Source organism: Pleurodeles waltl, chromosome 2_2 (assembly GCF_031143425.1).
Source record: "Pleurodeles waltl isolate 20211129_DDA chromosome 2_2, aPleWal1.hap1.20221129, whole genome shotgun sequence".
Classification (NCBI taxonomy): domain Eukaryota; kingdom Metazoa; phylum Chordata; class Amphibia; order Caudata; family Salamandridae; genus Pleurodeles; species Pleurodeles waltl.
In genome coordinates this window covers 1,174,169,946-1,174,194,917 of record NC_090439.1, presented here as the reverse complement: position 1 = coordinate 1,174,194,917, position 24,972 = coordinate 1,174,169,946, and the positions used below count along the sequence as shown (strand labels likewise).

General features: G+C 50.3%; 1 protein-coding gene across 3 annotated transcripts in view; it reads left to right on the top strand.

The window, feature by feature from the left end:
- The window catches only part of LOC138283045 (collectin-12-like), a 119,240-nt gene that overhangs the window by 39,121 nt on the left and 55,147 nt on the right, over nucleotides 1–24,972 (top strand). For 2 of the 3 annotated variants that reach the window (XM_069221181.1, XM_069221179.1), the window contains exon 2: nucleotides 22,703–22,786. The exons of the other annotated variant lie outside the window; for it this stretch is intronic. In XM_069221181.1, coding sequence (XP_069077282.1) covers nucleotides 22,703–22,786 — 84 coding nt within the window. The remainder of the gene's footprint in view (nucleotides 1–22,702; nucleotides 22,787–24,972) is intronic. 3 annotated transcript variants of the gene reach the window in all.

Genomic DNA, 24,972 nt, shown 5'->3' with positions numbered 1-24,972 from the left:
GGGGGCCCAGGTCACCCAAAGCTCAAAGAGGGGAGGGGGGCGCCTCGCACCCCCTCCTTGTAAAAAGGCGGGCCCCTCCGGGGGTCCCGCTACCGTCGGGGGTCTCCCTGGGCCTCCGTGGCCCTTTCCTGAAGGGAGACCCCTAAATCAGGGACTTCTGGCCCGCGAGGGGGCCAACCAGAGAGCCAGGGGCCAGGGCGAGCCTCCGGTGAGGCTGCGCCTGGCCCGGCAGTACAGAGGAGTCCTCCGGGACTCCGACGCGCGAGGGAGAGGCGTCCTCCTCTCCCTCGCCGGTCAGAATGACGTTGCGGCCCAGGATGGGCCGGCTGGTGCCCCGGGGGCGCCCTGAGAAGGGCGCGTCCCCCGGGAGCACGCGAGGAGCAGGCTTGCTCCAATTTCTTAAAAAATGATCCTCCCTGTGCCCCGGGGGCACAGAGCTGAGCGCGCTCCTCGCGCTCAGCAACGAAAAAAGAACCCGGCTGCGGCGGTGATATTTTCTCGGCACAAACGCGCTCCAGGAAGCGCGAGGACACCAGGTGAAACCCGGGCTGCGGCGGTGATCTTTTTTTTGGGCAGAAAGACAATTAAGCACTTAAGTGCAATGCTCCAGCAAGGGGAAGCGCTTTCAAGCGCTTATGGAAGTGCCCTAAGGAGCGCTTTACAAAGCGCTTAGTTTTCCCTTCCAGGTAAAGAACCCCACGTGCTTCAGGGTAAGAATGCAGGGGTCAGGGGCCACAGCACCCTGCCCCTGGGGAGCAGAGCTCAAGGAAAAGGCCCACAGGGGGACAGGGTCCAACATCAGGCCAGTGCAAGGAAGATGCCAGCAAAAGGTAGTCCTTGATGGTGACCAGGCAGGTCACAGGTCAGCCCAGCAGCAACAGTCCATGGCGATTCCTGTGGAGTCCTTCCAGCAGTCTGTGTCCAGTTCCAGGTAAGTTCAAAGAGTCTCCAAATTGTGGGGAAAATTCCCCTGTACTTATAGTCCTGTTTTTACAGTGTTTTACAGTGGTAGGGAGAGGAGGTTCCAGCCAGTTACAACTGGTTCTGGGAGTGCCCCCTCTCTCCTTTCAGCACAGGCTCCAAACATCAGTGGGGGGTTAACGACCCTATTGTGTGAGGCCAGGGCACAGCCTTTACAAATGCAGGTGTGCCCCGCCTCTCCCTTCTCTCAGCCCAGGAAGACTATTCAGTATGCAGATGCACCTCGGTGACACCTCCACCCTCCCTGTGTACAGGCTGTCTGAAAAGTATGCACAAAGCCCCAACTGTCACTCTGCCCAGACGTGGATTGGAGTCAAGCTGCAAAACACCAGAATCATAAGCACAGATAAATGCGCACTTTCTAGAAGTGGCATTTCTGTGATAGTAATAAAAAATACACCCACACCAGTAAGCAGTATTTATTATCACCATCCCAACCATACCAAACACGCCTACGCTACCCCTCATAAATCAGACAATACCCCTTACACATAAGGCAGGGCATTTCTAATGCAATCCTATGAGAAGGCAGCACTCACAGCAGTGAGACACCAAGTTAGGCTGTTTGTCACTACCAGGACAGGCCATGCAATATGGCACATGTCCTGCCTTTCTACATACATGGCACCCTGCCCATAGGGCTAGCTTAGGGCGTACTTTAGGGGTGACTTACATGTAGTAAAAGGGGAGTTCTGGGCCTGGCAAGTAAATTTAGATGCCAGGTCCCTGTGGCAGAAAACTGCGCACACAGGGCCTGCGCTAGCAGGCCTGAGACAGGTTTGAAAGTCTACTTCAGTGGGTGGCGCAAGCAGCGCTGCAGGCCCACTAGTAGTATTTAATTTACAGGCCCTGGGTATAGAGATACCACTGTACAAGGGACTTATAGGTAAATTAAATATGCCAATCAGGTATAAGCCAATCATACCAACTTTAGATGGGAGAGCACCTGCACTTTAGCACTGGTCAGCAGTGATAAAGTGCTCAGAGTCCTAGAGCCAACAGCGAAAGGTCAGAAAAACCAGGAGGAAGGAGGCAAAAAGACTAGGGATGACCATGCGTATGGCCAAAAGTCCAACACAACCCCCTACCAGCCAAAAGACAGGGGAGAACAATCAATACCTTGATGGACTTCCCTGATTGGGGCGATAGAACAAGGACCCATGCCCACAACAGCAGGGGCATGTTCCAGTTCTACGCCTTCCTGACTCCACTGGGATCTCTCTGTCAATGCGTCCCAGGCAGCCTAGACCAACCCACAGGGATTCTCTAGCTGCCAATGGCCAAAACCAGGCCCCAGGCCATCTAGGAGCCTCTGGTCTCTGAAACCATAATGAGTGGGGGGCGGTAGCCCCAGGTGCAAAGCAACCTGTCTCCACTCCATTTCTGATCAGTTCAGGGGCTCTACCCTGCCACTGATCCACCAACCTAGGGTCCGCACCCATAGGTTCTACAGGGGCTAGAGGCAAGGCTCTCCTCCCTCTACCCCTCCTTCTAGGATCCCGCCCTCCTCTCCTAGGAGGGGTATCACCGGAATCCACACTTGCCAGGGTGCTGGGTACAGCAGCCCTGCACAACTTTCTCGCCAGCTCAGGATCACTACCTGGCGACTGACCACCCAACCTAGGGACGACACCCTTGGGTTGCACCGGGGTCCGGGGCGGGCTTCCCCCTCCCTGAACCCCACTTCCAGAGTCCTGCATCTCCCCACCTCGGGAGAAGCCACCAGAAGTTTCACACGGGGGATGAGCACACTAACCGCCCCCCCAACCAGATCAGAGTTTACCCCCTGAACCTGTCTATCTAGTCCAGGGACAACACCCTTAGACTGGACCAGTGCCCAGCGAACCAGGACTTCCTTGGGAGCACACCTACCCCCTACCAGATCAGAGCTTACCCCCTGAATCTGGCAATCCAACCCAGAGTCACTACCCTGCGGTTGAACCACTGCCTGGCGCACCAGGACTTCCTTGGGAGCACACCTACTCCCCATCAGGTCAGAGTTTACCCCCTGAACCTGATCATCCAACCCAGAGTCACCACCCTGCGGTTGAATCATTGCCTGGCGCACCAGGACTTCCTGGGGGGCACACCTACCCCCCACCAGGGAAACACTTTCCCCAAGGGCCACACAAGAGTCTGGCTGGCGCAGGTCTCCTGACCTCTGCCCATCGGACAGAGTCTGGATTCCCCCCAGCCCAGAAATGGTCTCACCAAGGTCATTCCTGGGGGACTCTGCTCTCAGAGCTAACCCCTGACCCTCCAGGTTCTCCACTGGGGCCTGCAGCCCCCTCTCAACCCTATGCCTGGATTTCCGCCTCCTCCGCTGTAGAGCGAGACTACCAGACACCAGGACCGGCGGAACGCTACCACCAGCCACCCGCCTAAGTCCTAATGACAAAATGGGATCCTTCTGAACAGCTGGCCCTACGGCACAGGTTAGGCTCACCTCCTGGCGTTCACTCATGGAACCTTCCTGGGTCTGGGACGGGATCTCGGGCACCTTGGGCCTCAGCCCAGCCCCATTCCCTCTCCTCAGAGACGGGACATTGGGTCCCTCACCCACCCCAGTACACTGGGACCTACTTGGGACACTCCATTCCTTTCCCACCACACCTTGTTGGGAAACACCTAGACCACTCTCATTAGGAACACCCCCTAATGCCACACCAGACCCTCTGGTACGCAACCAGAAGTCTGCCTCCTTTGCGAGCTCCCTGGGGTCAGAGAGCTCACACACTGACAAGTGTTGGCGTAACTCGGAAAAACAACAACGAAACAGGTGCTCTCTGATGATCAGATTAAACAGCCCTTCAAAATTGTTTACTGTGCTACCCTTCACCCATCCATCTAGTGCAATGCAGCAATCCTCCACAAACTCCTCCCAAGACTGGTGGGACAGTTTCTTACTACCCCTAAACCTTTTTCTGTATTCCTCAGGGGAAAAACCATACTTCACAATCAGTGCGTTCTTCACAGCGGAGTACCCCTCCCTGTCACTCTTTTCTAGAGTCAGTAGGGCATCCCTCCCCTCCTCAGGAATAAAACTCCCTAGGCCAGTTCCCCAATCCTTCTCAGGGATCCTGCGCTCTTCCAGAGCCTTTTCATATTCCTTTAACCACTGACGTATGTCAACCCCCTCTTGGAACCTAGGTACCAGATCTATGGGTATGTGAGGAACATCTTTGCTACAGCACTGTACATTGCTGCCATCACTGGACTCCACCTGCAGCGCTGGTGAGTCCAGAACCTTCAGACTGCGCTCTAGAGCGAGTCTTTCTCTGGCAAAGGCCCTCTCTGCCTCTGCCATTCTCTCCTGTACTAAGGCCTTCTCTACCTCAGCCCTTCTCTCCTCAACAGCTAGGCGCGCTAACTGCAACTTCAGGTCCCTCTCTTCCCGCCTATCTCTTAGCTCATCAGGCGTCAAGGAATGAGAGGTAGCCCTTCTTCTTACACTGGACCCAGCAAGGGACTCCCTATCACTGGGGCCTTCCCTGTCAACTGGCGTCCCCAACCGGTCATTCTCACCCTCCTGATCAGTCTCTCTACCACTCTCTAGGGATGAGGTCTGGGAGCCCTCCCATTGGGAACCCTCGCTACACTCAGGATCCTCTGGGTACCCCCTAAGCACACTCCCTCCCTGGGTAAATGTCACAAACCTTTCAAAGAAATTCAGAGATCTCCTGAGGTCCCCTTCTACAGGCAGCCCTCTCTCTCTACAGAACCCCTCTAATTCCCCCTGCGTGTAAAACGGCAGGTCCTCTAAATCAAAGGTAAGCCCCATCTTGAAAAGGTACAAATAACTCAACTGTGACAACCACAATACCCAAGCATGAGAACTGAAAACAGGAAAAATGACCAAAGAGAGAAAGTTAAGAGAAGCCAAACATGTGATGGTCTAAACGCAATCCTTGTAGTGAAATAATGAGTCACAATGGTATTGTGCAAGCGCAAGTCCTATCCCACCGCTGCCACCAATGTTAGAAATGGGGTTTCTGGTTGGCTAGGGTATGTACCTCAGCCAGGCAGAACTTACCCACTCTAGTCAGGGCAAGGGAGTTACACGTCCAAGATAACCCCTGCTCACCCCCTTGGTAGCTTGGCACGAGCAGTCAGGCTTAACCCGGAGGCAATGCGTAAAGCGTCTGCACAACACACACATACATGTGACGCAATATTCCCACCACCAAGGAAACACAACACTAGATTATATGAAAATATCCTGTATTGTACACAACGTAATTGTCAGACAAACATCACATAACAGTACTATCCTGCTACCTTAGCAGTTGTCAGAACGTTACACATTAGTTACTCTGCAAACTAGCAGTAGTCACACATAACACACAGGTTACTCAGTATTGTGCAACATAAGCAGTAGTCAGGAAACACGTTATCACATTAGCACACTTGTCATAAGAATATCATAAAACGCCCATAGTAGGAACATTAGAAAACCTATGGCAAGTTAAGCAAACATATTAGCAAGTCATGCCCATAAAAGGAACATGTGCACACATATGTAAACACATCAAAGAACAGGTAGGCAATATAACAGAATTGCAAAGTCTGTAGAAAGAACTTTAACTCTTAATCATATTGGTCCATTTTAAAAAGTACCTGTAAATGATGAAAAGGCACCTCCAGTGCCTAAAACGAATAATGGGGCCCTCGGCGCTCCTTTGCGCAAAAACGGGGGCCTCCAAAACATTGCAGATAGAGAGGGGCGGCACGCACCCTCTCTGACTCCTTATCGGGCCCCTTCTGGGACCCGTGATCACCGGGGGCCCCCCGGGCCTCCACCGGCCCTCCTGTGGGGGGCCCAGGTCACCCAAAGCTCAAAGAGGGGAGGGGGGCGCCTCGCACCCCCTCCTTGTAAAAAGGCGGGCCCCTCCGGGGGTCCCGCTACCGTCGGGGGTCTCCCTGGGCCTCCGTGGCCCTTTCCTGAAGGGAGACCCCTAAATCAGGGACTTCTGGCCCGCGAGGGGGCCAACCAGAGAGCCAGGGGCCAGGGCGAGCCTCCGGTGAGGCTGCGCCCGGCCCGGCAGTACAGAGGAGTCCTCCGGGACTCCGACGCGCGAGGGAGAGGCGTCCTCCTCTCCCTCGCCGGTCAGAATGACGTTGCGGCCCAGGATGGGCCGGCTGGTGCCCCGGGGGCGCCCTGAGAAGGGCGCGTCCCCCGGGAGCACGCGAGGAGCAGGCTTGCTCCGATTTCTTAAAAAATGATCCTCCCTGTGCCCCGGGGGCACAGAGCTGAGCGCGCTCCTCGCGCTCAGCAACGAAGAAAGAACCCGGCTGCGGCGGTGATATTTTCTCGGCACAAACGCGCTCCAGGAAGCGCGAGGACACCAGGTGAAACCCAGGCTGCGGCGGTGATCTTTTTTTTGGGCAGAAAGACAATTAAGCACTTAAGTGCAATGCTCCAGCAAGGGGAAGCGATTTCAAGCGCTTATGGAAGTCCCCTAAGGAGCGCTTTACAAAGCGCTTAGTTTTCCCTTCCAGGTAAAGAACCCCACGTGCTTCAGGGTAAGAATGCAGGGGTCAGGGGCCACAGCACCCTGCCCCTGGGGAGCAGAGCTCAAGGAAAAGGCCCACAGGGGGACAGGGTCCAACATCAGGCCAGTGCAAGGAAGATGCCAGCAAAAGGTAGTCCTTTATGGTGACCAGGCAGGTCACAGGTCAGCCCAGCAGCAACAGTCCATGGCGATTCCTGTGGAGTCCTTCCAGCAGTCTGTGTCCAGTTCCAGGTAAGTTCAAAGAGTCTCCAAATTGTGGGGAAAGTTCCCCTGTACTTATAGTCCTGTTTTTACAGTGTTTTACATTGACAGGGAGAGGAGGTTCCAGCCAGTTACAACTGGTTCTGGGAGTGCCCCCTCTCTCCTTTCAGCACAGGCTCCAAACATCAGTGGGGGGTTACCGACCCTATTGTGCGAGGCCAGGGCACAGCCTTTACAAATGTAGGTGTGCCCCGCCTCTCCCTTCTCTCAGCCCAGGAAGACTATTCAGTATGTAGATGCACCTCAGTGACACCTCCACCCTCCCTGTGTACAGGCTGTCTGAAAAGTATGCACAAAGCCCCAACTGTCACTCTGCCCAGACGTGGATTGGAGTCAAGCTGCAAAACACCAGAATCATAAGCACAGATAAATGCGCACTTTCTAGAAGTGGCATTTCTGTGATAGTAATAAAAAATACACCCACACCAGTAAGCAGTATTTATTATCACCATCACAACCATACCAAACACGCCTACGCTACCCCTCATAAATCAGACAATACCCCTTACACATAAGGCAGGGCATTTCTAATGCAATCCTATGAGAAGGCAGCACTCACAGCAGTGAGACACCAAGTTAGGCTGTTTGTCACTACCAGGACAGGCCATGCAATATGGCACATGTCCTGCCTTTCTACATACATGGCACCCTGCCCATAGGGCTAGCTTAGGGCGTACTTTAGGGGTGACTTACATGTAGTAAAAGGGGAGTTCTGGGCCTGGCAAGTAAATTTAGATGCCAGGTCCCTGTGGCAGAAAACTGCGCACACAGGCCCTGCGCTAGCAGGCCTGAGACAGGTTTGAAAGTCTACTTCAGTGGGTGGCGCAAGCAGCGCTGCAGGCCCACTAGTAGTATTTAATTTACAGGCCCTGGGTATAGAGATACCACTGTACAAGGGACTTATAGGTAAATTAAATATGCCAATCAGGTATAAGCCAATCATACCAACTTTAGATGGGAGAGCACCTGCACTTTAGCACTGGTCAGCAGTGATAAAGTGCTCAGAGTCCTAGAGCCAACAGCGAAAGGTCAGAAAAACCAGGAGGAAGGAGGCAAAAAGATTAGGGATGACCATGCGTATGGCCAAAAGTCCAACACAGAGGAATCACTAATCTCCTGGCAGCTCCAGGTTTAGGATCCCTTGCTTCAGTGTACAAGAGGTTCTCCTCCCAGTAAACTCTGTGAGAGTCACTGACATCCGCCATTTCCCCATGACCCTGTAGTGTGGGACAGGTCTGCTGTGCCACACTCAGCTCCTCCCTGGCAGGCCCCCCTTCACCCAAAAGCTCAGCAGTGTCTGCTTCCAGCTCCTCTGGTGTAGGTTCTGCACAGGGTGGAAACTCTTCTTCCTCAGAAGAAGAATCCACTGTAGAGGAAGGGATAGTAGGAAGTGCTTTACTTCTACTAGCCCTAGCTTTAGGGAGCACTTGGTCCATTGTTCCAGGATCCAAGTCACCCTGTCCTTTTTGCTTTTTGGCCTGAGCCCTGGTTAAAGCAAAAATATGCCATGGGATGCCCAGCATTGCTGCATGGGCCTTTCACTCCACATCTGACCAAGCTGATGTCTCCAAATCATTCCCTAGTAGACAGTCTACAGGTAAATCTGAGGCTACCACAACTTTCTTTGGACCAGTAACCCCCCCCCCCAGTCGAGATTTACAACAGCCATGGGGTGGCTAAGTGTGTTGTTGTGAGCATCGGTTACTTGGTACTGGTGACCAAGTAGGTGTTGTTCAGGGTGGACCAGTTTCTCAATCACCATTGTGACACTGGCACCTGTGTCCCTGTAGGCCTGAACCTCAACACCATTTATTAGGGGTAGTTGCTTGTACTTATCCATGTTAAGGGGACAAGCAACTAAGGTGGCTAAATCAATAACCCCCTCAGAGACTAACACATCCTCTGTGGTCTCCCTAATCAGACCAACCCCAACTAAGTTACCAATAGTGAGCCCAGCTACTCCCTTGGATTGGCTATTAGTAGGTTTGCTTCCACCACCACTGCTATTAGTAGGGACACTAGGTGTAGCAGTAGGGGTTGTAGTGGTAGGAGGCTTGGTGCTTTTCTTTGGACAACTGGGATCTGTTGTCCAATGGCCTTTTATTTTACATAAATAGCACCATGGTTTATTTTCTTTATTTTGATTAGAAGAGGATTTAGGCCCACCACCCCCACCAGAGTGTTTTTGTGGACCGGATGAAGGCTAATTTTTAGATTTGTCCCCAACCTTGTCTGAAGGCTTACCATCCTTCTTCTTGCCATCTTTGTCACCCCCTGTATGAACTTTTCTGTTCACCCTTGTTCTGACCCATTTGTCTGCCTTCTTTCCCAGTTCTTGGGGAGAGGTCAGATCAGAGTCTACCAGGTACTGGTGCAACAAATCAGACACACAATTATTAAGAATATGCTCTCTCAGGATTAAGTTGTACAGGCTTTCATAGTCAGTCACTTTACTGCCATGTAACCACCCCTCCAAGGCCTTCACTGAATGGTCAACGAAATCAACCCAGTCTTGTGAAGACTCCTTTTTGGTCTCTCTGAACTTTATCCTGTATTGTTCAGTGGTTAAGCCATAACCATCAAGGAGTGCATTCTTAAGAATAGTGAAATTGTTGGCATCACTTTCTTTCACAGTAAGGAGTCTATCCCTACCCTTTCCACTAAATGATAGCCATAGGATAGCAGCCCACTGCCTTTGAGGGACATCTTGAACAACACAGGCCCTCTCAAGTGCAGCAAACCACTTGTTAATGTCATCCCCCTCCTTATAAGGGGGAACTATCTTATGCAGATTCCTGTAATCATGCTCTTTTACAGGATGACTATGGGGAATACTGCTGCTGCCACCATGGGTTTCCCAACCCAATTTCTGTCTTTCTCTTTCTATCTCTAGAGACTGCCTATCTAAATCCAGCTGTTGCTTTTTGAGCTTCAGCCTGGATTCCTCCACTCTCAATCTATTGAGCTCCCTTTCTAACACTCTGTCATCAGGGTGGGTGGGAGGGACATGCCTAGAAACAGAAGTATGATGAGAATGGACAGAAGGAGACCTTTCCCTAATAGATGGCACCCTAACAGCTTGGCTAACAGTGTAATGTGAGAGCACACCATCTGTATGATGTGACCCAACATCAGTACCAACTATGCTAGACTGTCTGCTAATGGGCAGGCTAGGAAGTTTCCCTCCCACATCTTTTGCTAGGGGTGCCCCAGAATCAGAGTGGGAACCATCAGCTAACTTTTCAACAGGAGTGCCAGCTGTGGCCTTATCCTGTTCAATAAGCATATTCACTAACAGTTCTCTAGAGGGGTTCTTCCCTACACTTAAACCTCTATCTATGCAGAGACTCCTTGCTCCTTTCCAGCTAAGGTGATCATAAGCAAGTTTGGACAGATCAACAGTTTGGCCTGTGCCAGACATTTTTAGAAGAGTTTAAGTGATAGAAAAAGTGAAGAAAAAGTTTTTCAGAACTTTTAGAAAGACAGAAAAAACCTTTTTAAACTTTTTAGAAAGTTTAGAAGTACTTTTCAGCACTTAGAAAACAGTGAAAAGAGTGAACACACAGGGAACACATATAGGGCACACTTATGAGCACTGGGGCCCTGGCTGGCAGGGTCCCAGTGACACATACACTAAAACAACATATATACAGTGAAAAATGGGGGTAACATGCCAGGCAAGATGGTACTTTCCTACAGGCCTTTCACCTTCCCTGCTGCCAAGAGCACTCCTAATCCTTCAGCAGTGGCTTTGAAGGCTGCCAACACTTGGTTGCAGTCAGAGAAGTTTGCTTTACCCACAACAAGAAATCTTCAAGGTAATGGAGCTTGCCACCCGCAGGCTGTAACATGTTTGTCGCCCACTCCAAGAAGGAACTGAGGGCCAGATCTACTTAGATGCAATTTTGCAGTTCCTAAGTAGCGACTCCATAGAAAACACTAGTTAGGAAATCTAAAATTATATGTATCAAAACACTGATTTCCTAATAGCGATTCCTACAAAGTAGGAATCGCTATTAGGAAATTGTAATTGTAATTGTAATTAAGAAATTCCCTGCCATATAGCAATTTCTATTTTGTAAATGCAAAAGCAAGGATGGCAATGGACAAAAGGCCTCCTGTGATGCACCCCAAAAATAGTGGTGCACATGTAGAGCACAGATATGCCCATGGGAAGTGGTTTTCAAACTTTTTCATGCCACGCCCCCTTAGGTGGAAAACAAAAATCATCAGGCACCCCCTCAGAATTTTTGAACAATTATTCTACTAAGTTGGCAATGTTTAAATATGCCTAGACTTATTTAAAAAGGTGTTTTTTTAGGTTTTGCTTGCACAGTGCTTGTGCTGTGCTTGTGAAATGATTTGTATTTAATGTGAATCTTAAAAGGGGCTTAGATCCCGCCCCCTTTCTTTTCTTGCTTTCATTGGTTCCTGTGCTTGCCACTCACTATTTGTTTCCATTTAAAAATGCTTGTTCCTCGTGTGTTTGCTGTTATCAGCATTCCGAGGCAGGGTACTGTGTTCATCCGCTTTGGTGTCAGTTCCTTAGAAATAATTTAAAGGTTCACACTTTTGGGGTGTTTTCTGCCTCTCCATCTGTTCCCTAGAGTCCCCTCAAACAGATCCTTTAGATCTGCCCTCTCCTGCGGGATTTGTGACGAGCTGGGATGAATCCACTGTCAGACTTCCATGCAGCGGGTGCACCTCAGATTCCCTTGGCACTGACACGGGTCACCCCTGGAAAACAAGCCCTCAGTCCGGCTCTGCGCCCCAACATGTGTTTACACCCAGAAGCCTTTTTAACAAGCCCTGTCAGGCAATGTAATCCATTCTGCATCTGTAAACACGTTTACTACTAATGCAACCCCTTCCTTGTCGTCCTCCACCTTTATAGGAAAATATGTTTGTTGTCGTTGGGGATTAATCCATCATATACTGAAACGTGTGCACATTACGGTTATTAAAAAAGGAAATATGTTATGCGTTCTTACACATAATAAACAAACAGCACTTTCTTTGTACATAGGAATGTTTGCTCAGAAGGTTACAGTGTACTTAGCTTTAAACAAAAACAATAACAAATATTTTCTTACTAACCTTTGACACAATGTTAAAGCCTACAGAAACGCGTGGTTTGACCATGTGGCACTGCAGAGGCAAGCTGGTGCAACACTGCCACCTACTGGAAAATGTTCTCCTCGTAGGTCTGTCAGGAAGGATAGATACCACTCAATCAATATCCACTCAATCAACCTCTCTCCAGCTCCCTTTCCTTAGCTCAGTTTACACTTGAGTGTCCATGCCACGTTTAAACACAAGACAAGTATTAATTCTATTGAGTTTGTTGGCCATTTGTTTTGGTTGGCCAACAACTGAAGTGTATATTCTGTGGCAGTCAGAGACAGGAATCCAAATTTCATAGGCACTTCTGTGACTGGGTCAGATCGCCTGCCACATTTTGCTCTATAACGAACAATTCTTGATGTGCTTTCACATTTACCAACATCTGTAATCGGCCGTGAGGGCGAGGTGACAGCTCACAGTAGTACACTCCAGGAGTGACCTGAGGTGTACACATGGCATGAGGCCACCTGGCAGGTGTGGTTTAAATCTAATCTATCCAGATTTCTCAAAAGGTTAAATGTACTCAGCATGACTAGAAAAAATCATAATCATTCTGTTCTCAATAAAACAAAACACCTCCAATGTGTTTCTTTCACTTAGCTTGCACAACTGGTCAGATGTTCATTACAAAAAGTAACAGTTATTTTTCATTTGTTTATATTATCACTATCCAATGACCCAAGAACACCTTTTCAACCTCTTTAGTAAATAAACTCATTTTTAAGGTCTTTCCTACACAGCGCATACATTGTGCTTGATTTGTTTTTCATTCACTCATTACCTAATCTGCCCATGCCTGCACCCAGTTCAACCCATTATGTTTTCAGTTTGATCTCTCCCCTTTACCTAATATCCCTGCTTTATAATACCGCCAGTAAAAGCACAATATATTGCATTTCTCAATAAACAACTCATAACACTTTAATGGAGTTACAGTAACTTATATTGGGAAACTACTCACAAAATACAAATTACAGCAAAAAAATGAATTATTAGTCACATAGGCAAAACCTAATGCATTTACCAATGCTTGGTTGAAATTGCACATGGTTACCGTCGACTTGGAGTTCATGGTAATTGCATTTCCTAAATGCCCAATTCACATTTAGTCAATTCTTTGGGCATCTGAATAGGAATCACAAAAATGCAATTCCCTAAAGGGCTTTGTACATCTGAAAAGCCCACTTAGCATTTTTTAACTGCCAAAATAGCATTTTAAGAAATGCTAAATGGCTTTGCACATCTGACCCTATATGCCTCAAAATAGCTGCATGATATTGAAACACCATGGGCATGCATCTGGCGTAGTATAGACTTCCTTTAAACTGAAAGCACAACAAGTGGTAACTTTCCGAATGTATTGGCATCAAACTGAAAGCAGATTCAACATTCGCCTTAGCCATGAGAGCGCCCACCCCAACCTCTCTGACTCATTCAGTCACCTCATCAAATGAAGCACAGGACACCAAACAAATATCCTGGCTGAGCTAGTGGTTGATTGAGTTCCCTTTGGGGTAGGAGAGGTAGTGGATCATTCCGTATTTTACTTCCTCTTTTTTTGGGACAATTCCCTGTGGAGAGATGATAAAATTCCTCAGGGAAGGTTTGTCAAACGGGCCTTCTATCCTAGACTGTGGCTTCTTTTCTATTTTATCTGCCAATGTAACCGGTAACATCTCTGCTGAGCGGAAGTTCCTTGACAGTCTTCCTGACAATGGTCCAGTGTAAGGAACTCTCAACCCCTCCTTAAACCACATGAAAGTAACTGCCTCTCCTCTTCCTTAGGGTACTAATTCAAGAGTATTGCTAGTGCGCCACAGAGGCTTGGGGGAGGGCTTTTTGTTATTGCACTGGAACAACAGCTGGTCATTGACCATGGGGCCTGACGTAGGTCTTTCATGGGATTTGCAAGAAAAGGCTGGGTGTCCAACCCCACATGTGAGCACCCATGCTGGAATTTGCAAGCCCCATCTTAGGAGCAGTTGACCGCATTGATCAGATGGCTAGTGTTGTCCTGTGGTTTCCGCAGGAGCATTGTTTTGAATCTATCGGCCAGCCTGGGTGTCCAAAATTACTGCCTGAACCACGGCTCACCTCCCCAAAGGTAATTAAAGATGCAAAAACACAGCAGTCACATTACCTCCCGTCCCTCCCTCGCCTTCCTTTCCTAACCAATGAGGCTCCCTGCCTCCCCCTAGACCCCTCCCTTCCCCTTTGAAAAGCCCCCCCCAACCCCACCACCTCCTGTTCTTTTTGTCTAGCCCGCTAGACTTACCCTTTCCTTCTCCTCCACGGCGGGGCCTGCGAGCACAGTGCTCCTCGCAGTGAGTTCCTCGGCGGTCGCTTCTTCCTGTGGTAGGCGGCGCTGCCTTGGAGATGCGTCTTTGGAGTCGGCTGACAGAGTCGGTCGGCTCTTTGGTGGCTGGGGCTGTGCATCCGGATCTTAGCCTTGCGTATGCTGGGCTGATGTGCCAGTTGTGGGAATTTGCATATTGGCGGTAGGACGGGCGTTTCTGCCTGCGTTTTTTATTATTTTGGGGTTAATTACTGCTCTTTTCTCATTTGCTGCTGTTGGATGGGGGGGCTTTCTCCTTTATTTTACTGGATGCTGTTGGCCTCTTGGGTACATTTCTTGTTGGGATTATGTTTAGGCAGGTTCCTTCCAAGCAGCGCAGGATTGTCTCTTCATCTTCTTCGGGGGAGGATGTTGCGGTTCCCCTTCCCACTCCTGGTGGACACCAGGTTGCGCTGGGGGTTCCTGCGCCTCTCATGTCCAGGGAGGAGGTTCAGGACATGATTGAGATGGCTCTGTCTCGTGCTCTTCAGGCTGGAGCGCCTAGACCTGGACATTCTCCTGTCTCCCGTTCTTCGGGGGCTGCGGAGGGGTCCTCTTCATCCGATGATGACGCCCCTTCTACTTCTTCTGGTGGGAAGTATGTCTCCAGGGAGGAGATGTGGGAGGTTCTGACGCATGTTCAGGACTGTTGGACTTTTGGCCATACGCATGGTCATCCCTAGTCTTTTTGCCTCCTTCCTCCTGGTTTTTCTGACCTTTCGCTGTTGGCTCTAGGACTCTGAGCACTTTATCACTGCTGACCAGTGCTAAAGTGCAGGTGCTCTCCCATCTAAAGTTGGTATGATTGGCTTATACCTAATTGGCATATTTAATTTACCTATAAGTCCCTTGTACAGTGGTATCTCTATACCCAGGGCCTGTAAATTAAATACTACTAGTGGGCCTGCAGCGCTGCTTGCGCCACCCACTGAAGTAGACTTTCAAACCTGTCTCAGGCCTGCTAGCGCAGGGCCTGTGTGCGCAGTTTTCTGCCACAGGGACCTGGCATCTAAATTTACTTGCCAGGCCCAGAACTCCCCTTTTACTACATGTAAGTCACCCCTAAAGTGCGCCCTAGCTAGCCCTATGGGCATCGTGCCATGTATGTAGAAAGGCAGGACATGTGCCATATTGCATGGCCTGTCCTGGTAGTGACAAACAGCCTAACTTGGTGTCTCACTGCTGTGAGTGCTGCCTCCTCATAGGATTGCATTAGAAATGCCCTGCCTTGTGTGTAAGGGGTATTGTCTGATTTATGAGGGGTAGCGTAGGCGTGTTTGGTATGGTTGTGATGGTGATAATAAATACTGCTTACTGGTGTGGGTGTATTTTTTATTACTATCACAGAAATGCCACTTCTAGAAAGTGCGCATTTATCTGTGCTTATGATTCTGGTGTTTTGCAGCTTGACTCCAATCCACGTCTGGGCAGAGTGACAGTTGGGGCTTTGTGCATACTTTTCAGACAGCCTGTACACAGGGAGGGTCGAGGTGTCACTGAGGTGCATCTGCATAATGAATAGTCTTCCTGGGCTGAGAGAAGGGGGAGGCGGGGCACACCTGCATTTGTAAAGGCTATGCCCTGGCCTCACACAATAGGGTCGTTAACCCCCCACTGATGTTTGGAGCCTGTGCTGAAAGGAGAGAGGGGGCACTCCCAGAACCAGTTGTAACTGGCTGGAACCTCCTCTCCCCATCATTGTAAAACACTGTAAAAACGGACTATAAGTACAGGGGAATTTTCCCCACAATTTGAACATTCTTGGAACTTGAAACTGGACACAGAACGCTGATGAATGGACTCACCAGGAAACCGCCATGGACTGCTGCTGCTGTGCTGACCTGTGACCTGCCTGGTCACTAGGAGGAACTGCCACCAACTGCAACGCTTGTGCTGGCCTGTAGCTGGACCCACCAGCCCTGTGCTCCCTCTTGTTGAATTGTTCCCAGGGGCAGGGTGCTGTGGCCCCTGACCCCTGCACTGATCTTCTTTAAATGTGGCCTTAGCGCTTAGGGGAAAAGCGCTCTTGTGGACATGCTGTAGAAGAAATCACCGCCGCAGCCCAGGCTGCATAATTGCCCCAGCGCTGTGAAAAGCGCTTGAAAAGGATCACCGCCGCAACCGGGGCTGCTGAGGTGTCTCCGCGCTTCGAAAGCGCCTTCCTTTTGCCCAGGGAAATCACCGCTGCAGCCCGGGAGCCTCAATGTGTCTGTGCGCTCTCTACAGCGCTTTTCCTGTGTTGTAGAATCACCGCCGCAGCCGGGTTCTTTCTTTGTTTGTTGCTGAGAAGCGAGGAGCGCGCTCAGCTCCGTGCCCCCGGGGCACAGGAAAGATCATTTTTAAAGAAATCGGAGCTGGCACGCTCCTAGCGTGCTCCTGGGGGACGCGCCCTTCTCAGGGCGCCCCCGGGGCACCAGCCGGCCCATCCTGGGCCACTACGTCAGCCAGAGAATCGAGGGAGAGGAGTACGCCTCTCCCTCGTGCGCAGGGGTCCCGGAGGACTCTCCTGCTGTCTCTGCCGGGCGGCCGCCTCACGGGAGGCTCGCCCTGGCCCCCAGCTCCGGTGTTGGCCCCCTCGTGGGCCCAGGCCATCGGAAAGGGGTCTCCCCCTCTGAAAGGGCCAACGGAGGCCCCGGGAGACCCCAGGAGTTTGCGGGCCCCCAGAGGGGCCCGTGCACAGCTTGGAGGGGGTGCGTGGCGCCCCCCTCCTTAACCACAAGATTTCCCTGACTCGGGGCCCCCCCCCTGGAGAGGGCCGGTGGAGGCCCGGGGGGCCCCCGGTGATCACGGGTCCCAGAAGGGGCCCGATAAGGAGTCAGAGAGGGTGCGTGCCGCCCCTCTCTATCTGCAATGTTTTGGAAGCCCCCGTTTTTGCGCAAAGGAGCGCCGGGGGCCCCATTATTCGTTTTAGGCACTGGAGGTGCCTTTTCATCATTTTCAGGTACTTTAAAAGGGACTAATGTAACGTTGATTTAAAGTTCTTGCTACAGACTTTTTGTAATTATGTTATATTGCCTACCTGGTCTTTGATGTTTTTTGACATATGTGTGCACATGTTCCTTTTATGGGCATGACTTGCTAATATGTTTGCTTAACTTGCCATAGATTTTCTAATGTTCCTATTATGGGCGTTTTATGATATTCTTATGACAAGTGTGCTAATGTGATAACGTGTTTCCTGACTACTGCTTATGTTGCAGAATACTGAGTAACCTGTGTGTTATGTGTGACTACTGCTAGTTTGCAGAGTAACTAATGTGTAACGTTCTGACAACTGCTAAGGTAGCAGGATAGTACTGTTATGTGATGTTTGTCTGATAATTACGTTGTGTACAATACAGGATATTTTCATATAATCTAGTGTTGTGTTTCCTTGGTGGTGGGAATATTGCGTCACATGTATGTGTGTGTTGTGCAGACGCTTTACGCATTGCCTCCGGGTTAAGCCTAACTGCTCGTGCCAAGCTACCAAGGGGGTGAGCAGGGGTTATCTTGGACGTGTAATTCCCTTGCCCTGACTAGAGTGGGTAAGTTCTGCCTGGCTGAGGTACATACCCTAGCCAACCAGAAACCCCATTTCTAACAAGGACAATTTAGGGTTTCCTGTTTTTCAGCCTTCAGGGACTGATTCCCACTTGTTCCCTCCATATCAAACGCCTTCGCGTTTGCCATGCCTTTCCAGGGCCCTGTTAAGGATATGGTGTTCCGAGAGTGGAAGGATGTGGACAAGTCTCAGGTTCTGTGCTTCCTTCGGAAACTGTACTTACTGGAGGGGGAGAAGGTGTTGCCCCCTTCCGTTAAGCTAGATTCCATTTTAGCAACTTTGATTGGCAAGACGGCGGTCAATCCGGAGGACTGCGTTCCTGCTGATGCCACTGACAGGAAGGTGGATTCAGGTTTGAAGAGGGCATTGGCGGCAGAAAATTTGGCCCTCAGAGCTGGTATTTTTTCTGCTTATTCTGCCCAATCCTTGGTGCAGGATTTTAACAAACTGGCGGTGGCTGTTCAGGAGGGTTCGGAGGGTTCGGAGCTGCTGGCGGTTATGGAACAACAGGCCAGGTTGCTGGCTGACATGTCGTCTGATGTTGTCCGCACTTCAGCCCTGGTTTCGGGGGCTTTGATTGGGGCTAGTAGGTCCCTCTGGTTAAGGATGTGGAAGGCGGATCCAGGGGAGAAGTCTGCTCTCCTGCGGCTTCCTTTTGAAGGGCGCAATTTGTTTGGGGATCAGTTGCCTTCCTTGTTTTCGAAAGCTTTTAAGGAGAGGAAGCACGCCTTGCCTTACAAAGGGGGTTCTTCTTCTGGCAAGGGTTGGAGGAAGCATTCTCGTTCTTCTCCCAAGTTTGATTCCAAGTCTTTTCCTTCCAGGAAGCGTCGTTTTCAGCCCCGTTTTTCTCCTAAAAAATCTGCTCCTTCGGGTCAGGGAGGCCTCAAGAAGGGTTCCTGACAATCATTGTGGGCCTGGCAGCGGGCCAGTTGGGGATCGGCTGAGGCACTTTCTTCACGTTTGGCAGGAAGATGTCAAAGGTCGCTGGGTGCGGGACATTCTGAACAATGGCTATGCCATAGACTTCGATGTGGTTCCTCCAGATACAGGGGTTCGTCCTACGAATGGTGCCCAGAGGCGGGCATTGTTGGAGGGGGTCCGGGACTTTCTCATCAAGGGCGCCATCTCCCATGTTCCTGTGGGGGAGAGGGGTCTGGGCACTTATTCCATCTTGTTCCTGGTTCCAAAGGTGTCAGGAGGCTTTCGTCCTGTCCTCGATCTCAAGGGTGTGAATTCCTGGATCAAGACTGTGCATTTCCGTATGCTTTCCATTCAGTCAATTTTTCCTCTGGTCGGTCCAGGGGATTTCCTGGGGTCTCTGGATCAGCAGGATGCTTACCTGCATGTTTCAGTGGCTCTGTCTTCTCAAAGGTTCCTCCGCTTTGCTTTAGGCCAGGACCATTTTCAGTTCTGTGTTCTGCCGTTTGGCCTCAAATCCTCTCCCCAGATTTTCACCAAGGTGCTGGCTCCTCTGGTAGCTCTTCTACATTCCGATGGTGTGTTTGTCCATCCTAATTTGGACGATATTCTGATTCAAGCTCCCACTCAGGTTCTGTTAAGGAGTCATGTGGCCCGAGTACTGTTGGTCCTGCAAAATAAAAACATTTTGGTCAACTGGGGGAAGTCAGATTTGGTCCCTTCCCAAGATCTGGGTTTTCTTGGCCCCGATTTCTGACTCTTCAAGGCTTGGTGACTGTGTCGGAGAAACGGTTGTTGTGCCTCCAGTCACAGGTGTTGTCGATCTTGTCACAGACTGCTCCCAGAGCCCTTCAGTGGTTGCGTCTGCAGGGTCATTTGGCATCGGTGGTTCTTCTGGTACTTTGGGCACGGTTTCATCTTCTTTGCCTGATAAACTGGTTTCTCGTTTGTTGGTCTCCGGTGTCGGGTTCTCTTCGGACAAGTACTCCTGTGTCGGGGTTTGTTTGCAGGGAGTTGGGTTGGTGGCTGGTGCCAGCTCATCTTCGATTGGGGGTGTCTTTGTCTCCTCCTCGGCCGGTGGTAGTGACAAACGATGCCAGCCTCTCCGGTTGGGGGCTTGGCTGGGGTCAGCTCAGGTCCAGGGGTTTTGGTCGCCTCTGGAGGCCAGACGCTCCTCGAATTGGCGGAAGTTGAAGGCGGTTCTTCTTGTTCTGGTTCATTTTCAGGAATCCCTGAAGGGATTGGATGTTCTTATCCAGACAGACAACTTTGTGACAAAGTCTTACGTGAACAGGCAGGGGGGGACCAGGTCGCGGTCGCTGTTTCGCATTGCAAGGGACATTTTTGTTTGGGCTCAGGAGTGGGTTCTGTCTCTGCGAGCCACCTACATTCAGGGGGTGGTAAATGTTCGGGCGGATCTTCTGAGCCGGGTCATTCCTTCGTCCCAGCTTTTCTCCCTCCGGTTGTCTCTGTTCCGTCGACTGGTTCGCCTGTGGGGTCTTCCTGTGTTGGATGTGTTTGCCTCCCCAGAGAATGCGAAAGTGAGGCGCTTTTGCTCCCGGTTTCGTTGTCATCAGGCTTGGGCGGTGGACGGGATGTCGTGACCTGGGCCTCAGGATCTTCTGTACGCATTCCCGCCCTTCCAGTTGCTCCGTGCGTTTCTGGTGAGGGTACGTCTTCTGAAGGCCAGGGTTCTCTTGATCGTGCCACATTGGCCACAGGCGAATTGGTTTCCATTGCTTCGGTTGATGGAATCCGGTCACATGTGGACTCTCCCTCTCTGTTCCTCGCCTCTGGAGTTTCCTTGCCTCCCTCTGGGGTCGTTGCGGCGGTTGCGCTTGACAGCTTGGAAGTTGAAATGAGGGGATTGACAAGCTTGGGGGTTCCGGTCACTTTGAGTTCAACTTTGCTAGCTTCACAGCGTCTTTCCACATTGCTGTCTTATGGTCGGCAGTGGAAAGTTTTTTCTACCTGGTGTTTGCGGCACCGGTTGGATCCTATGGCAGCTTCTCTGTTTGAGGTGATGCAGTTTCTGCAAAATGGGGCCCAGTTGGGTTTGTCTGTGGCTTCACTGCGTGTGCAGTGGGCTGCGATTCAGGCTTTTAGGGGTCCGTGGCATAATCTGTCTGATGTAGGTCGTTTGATGCCTCGATTTTTTCAGGGCCTTCTTAACTTGTTTCCTCGTCCGGTGCGGTCCTTTCCTTCCTGGGATCTTTCTTTGGTGTTGGAAGCCTTGACTGTTCCTCCCTTTGAACCTCTGGAATCAGGTGACTTGAGTTATCTAACTTTGAAAACTTTTTTTTCTGGTGGCCTTTACTTCAGCCCGCCGTTTGGGGGAGTTGGGGGCTTTGGCCTGCTCTTTTCCTTTTTGTAAGGTTTTTCCAGATTGGGTTGTGCTTGTACCGGTTCCCTCGTTTGTTCCCAAAGTGAATTTGGCTTTCCATGCTCGGCAGGAGGTTATCCTGCCTGCTTTTTGTCCCAATCCTTCCTCGGCTGAGGAGGTTCGGTTGCATTCTTTGGATGTACGTAGGGCTTTGTTGGAATATCTATGGGTGGTTGCTCGTTTCCGGAAAGGTGATTCCCTGTTTGTTAATAATGGTCCGGCTCGGAAGGGGGAGAAGCCGTCCACTGCTTCCTTGAGTCGTTGGGTCCGCTCTCTAATTTTGATGGCTTATTCTTTGCAAGGGGTTGTGCTGCCTCAGGGGATACAGGGCCGTTCTACCAGGGGTATGGCTGCTACGGTGGCTGAGCTGGAGGGCGCTTCTGTGGTGGAAACTTGCAGGGCAGCTACTTGGGCCTCTCCTTCTACTTTTGTTCGTCATTACAGGCTGGCGGAATTGGGGGGTTTGGAGTCGGTATTGGGTCACTGTGTCTTGTCCTCTGTGATGTAATAGGGGGGTTGTTGTCCGGTGTCCTTTTTGGTTGTGATTAAACTTGTTGCAACTCAGTGTCCGTCTCCTGTGTTTCTCTTGCTGTGTCTCATTGGTTAGGAAAGGAAGGCGAGGGAGGGACGGTAGGGAATACATCCATTACTTACATTAATGGCATTACTCCTAGTCCTACTCCCTCGCCTTCCTTTCCGTTCCCTCCCGCCCTCCCGGTACGGACCGCCTAAGTTGCTGTTTGGGCTTGATTCTGTACAGGAGGTGGTGGGGGGGGCTTTTCAAAGAAGAAGGGAGGGGTCTAGGGAGAAGGCAGGGAGCCTCATTGGGTAGGAAAGGAAGGCGAGGGAGTAGGACTAGGAGTAATGCCATTACCGGAAGTAATGGACGCATGAGTGATCTCTGTGTGAAAGGCTGTGCGCAGTGGGGCTTTGTGCATTACTCAGCCAAGACTTATAACCCAATGGGATCTTCCAAACCCCTTTGTTTGCCATTAGGTGTAATTGCCTGTACTGAGGTGTCTAGCATCTAGAAGCCCAGAAGGTGCTTAGTGATGTCAGGCACTACGGGCTGGTCTCAGGCTGAATTCTTCCCAATCTTTCTGGCTAAAGGATGCCCACCTAACCCCTGTACATGCTCCACCTCTTCTGTAAAGGCCTAAAGGCCCCTTCCTTGCCTCACCCTCCACCCTTCTTCCCCCATCTGTGCTTTGTGTTACTTAGGATGCAGTGGAGTCCATCTTCCTGGTAGCAAGAAGCCCGGATTACCACCTGTGATGTTAGACATGCCAGGTCTTAGGCTGGATCCCTTTCATGTTCTATGAGTAAGTGATAGTCAGCTTAGACGCTGTTTCTCGCTCTCCTGTAGAATTGCACTTTCTGTCTCGTGTCAAGTAGCCCAGATTATACTGACTCCCCCTGTGATGTCAGCCAGTTTAGGTCTTAGGCTGCATTCCTCACAAGCTCTCTCAATAAGACATATACAAATAAGCCCTTTTACTGCCCCCTCTGGTACCGATCCCTCTCTTTGTTCCAGGTGAGAAGACTCTTCTCTGACCCCTTGTTCTGTCTCCTCTCTTACAGTGACTATATCCTCCTGGGAGCAGACTCTTCTCTGACCCCTTGTTCTGTCTCCTCTCTTACAGTGACTATATCCTCCCGAGTGCTGATGATGCTGCTCTGTTGTGTCTGTACACTTCCACTGCTGCTGGCCATTTGTGCGCTGACTGGTAAGTCCCTACTCTGATAAAGCTCACAATGTCAGGGATTGCTCTCTAGCCCAGTGCAAGAAGTGTTAAGTGCTGTCTCTCTCTTATACACACACACACAAACACACACACACGCACACAGACACACATATAGAGACAGTGCTAGAGATGTCAAGTGCTGTCTCACACACACACTTAGAGCCAGTACCAGAGATGTCAGATGCTGGGACACACACACATAGTGGTCGTGGAAGAGATCAGGTGCTGTGACACACAAGCATGTGGATCCAGTACCAGAGGTGCCAGTGCTTTCACACAAATAGAGCCAGTGCTAGAGGCATCAGTTGCTGTCAAACACACATAAAGCCAGTATAAGAGGTGCCAGGTGCTGTCACAAACACACACAAACAGAGCCAGTGCTAGAGGTGTCAGATGCTGTCACACTCACACGCTGAGCCAGTGCCAGAGGTGTAAGGTGCTGTCTCAAACACAAACACACACACAAACATAGAGCCAGCATTAGCGGTGTCATGTGCTGTCACACACACACATATATACCCAGTACTAGACGTGTCAAGTGCTATTACACACACGCATACTCGACGAGCCAGTGATAAAGGTGTCAGGTGTTGTCTCACACACAAACACAACAGCAGCCAATGCTAGAGGTTTCAGGTGCTGTCTCTCACACACACACACACATATATAGACACACACAGCCAGTGATTGAGGTGGCAGATGCTGTCTCACACACACACACACACACACACACACATAAACACCTGCACACAGAGCCAGTGCTAGAGGTGTCAGATGCTGTCCCTCTCACACCCACACACACACAGACACACAGAGCCAGTGCTAGAGATGCTGTCACATACATGTAAAGACAGTCCAATGGTGTCAAGTGCTGTCACACACACTGACCAAGAGATGTGGTAAGCATGGGACTAACACTAGGTCCCAGGTTGTCATGTGGGGTGTCAGGGTCCATGTGACCTATACCGACTGATTAGTGACAGGTTCAAGACAATGGACTGTCACACACATGTAGCATCTGGTTTGCACCCCAGTGATAGACGGGAACAATTGTTGTTTTGGGTTCAAATGTACTGTGAGTTGAGGGGGTGGTCAGTTTTAGGATCGCAGCAGGGTAAAGTAGGGTGGGGAGTGGTTCAAAGGGTAGTTTGTAGCCTGTCAGTGCACCAAGGCACTCAGACTCAATACATCTGGAAGGGGGCACATGAGGGAGGAGGAGGTTACCCATCCACCAAGACACATTGACAGTTATTGACTTTGTTCACGTGGAATGTCCATGGGCTAGGAAATAAGGTTTAAAGGGTCTAGTCATCAAGGATCTCAACAGATATAGAGCGTATCTAGTATTCTTACAGGAATCACATTTCACTGGCATCCAGCACTGTAGCCCGGAGAGGAACAAATATATGATGACCTGTTTTGCACATTACACTTCAGGATCAAGGGGGGGGGGGATTTTATTCAAGAGGCCTTTGCCATTTCATGTGACCCGCACATGGACAGATGCCAGTTGTTATGTGGCACTGTTGAGGGAATATAAGAGTGAGGCTGTGCCACCAGGACTTCAATTGGCAATGTTGCATAAGATGGGGAATATTCTTGGGGAAGCCCCCCCTGCACATGGTTATTGGTGGAGATTTAATTTAGTTTTGGATACTCAGCTAGATAGAATAAGCACAAGGACAGAGGGGAAAGCAACCCGAGGGAAGTTAGAAGGATTTGCAGCGCAAACCAGGGGCACGAGAGAGAATACTCTTACCATTCTAATGTGCACGACATGCACTTTAGACTTGATTACTTCCTCACCCCTGACTGCACTTCCAATAGGTTCATGGAGGCAGAGTATCTGTCTGAGGGATCAGTGATCACTCACCTTTGCGAATAACTATGACGACTGGCGTGAGGCGGCCGAGTGGGCTATGGAGAATGGAGACCTGGCGTCTCATGAATAAACCAAAGGTCCAAAGATTAGACAATGCCTCCAAACTTTATTTTGAGTAGAACAATGACACAGTTCAGAGTCCAGTTACTTTGTGGGAAGCATATAAAGCTATGATCTGGGGAGTAATCATTGCTTGGGAGATAGCATGCATGAGGCACCAGTGGAATAGACGAACCACCCTGGCATGGTTTAAGATGAAAGTTTTTCCCCGATTCTTGAACATCCT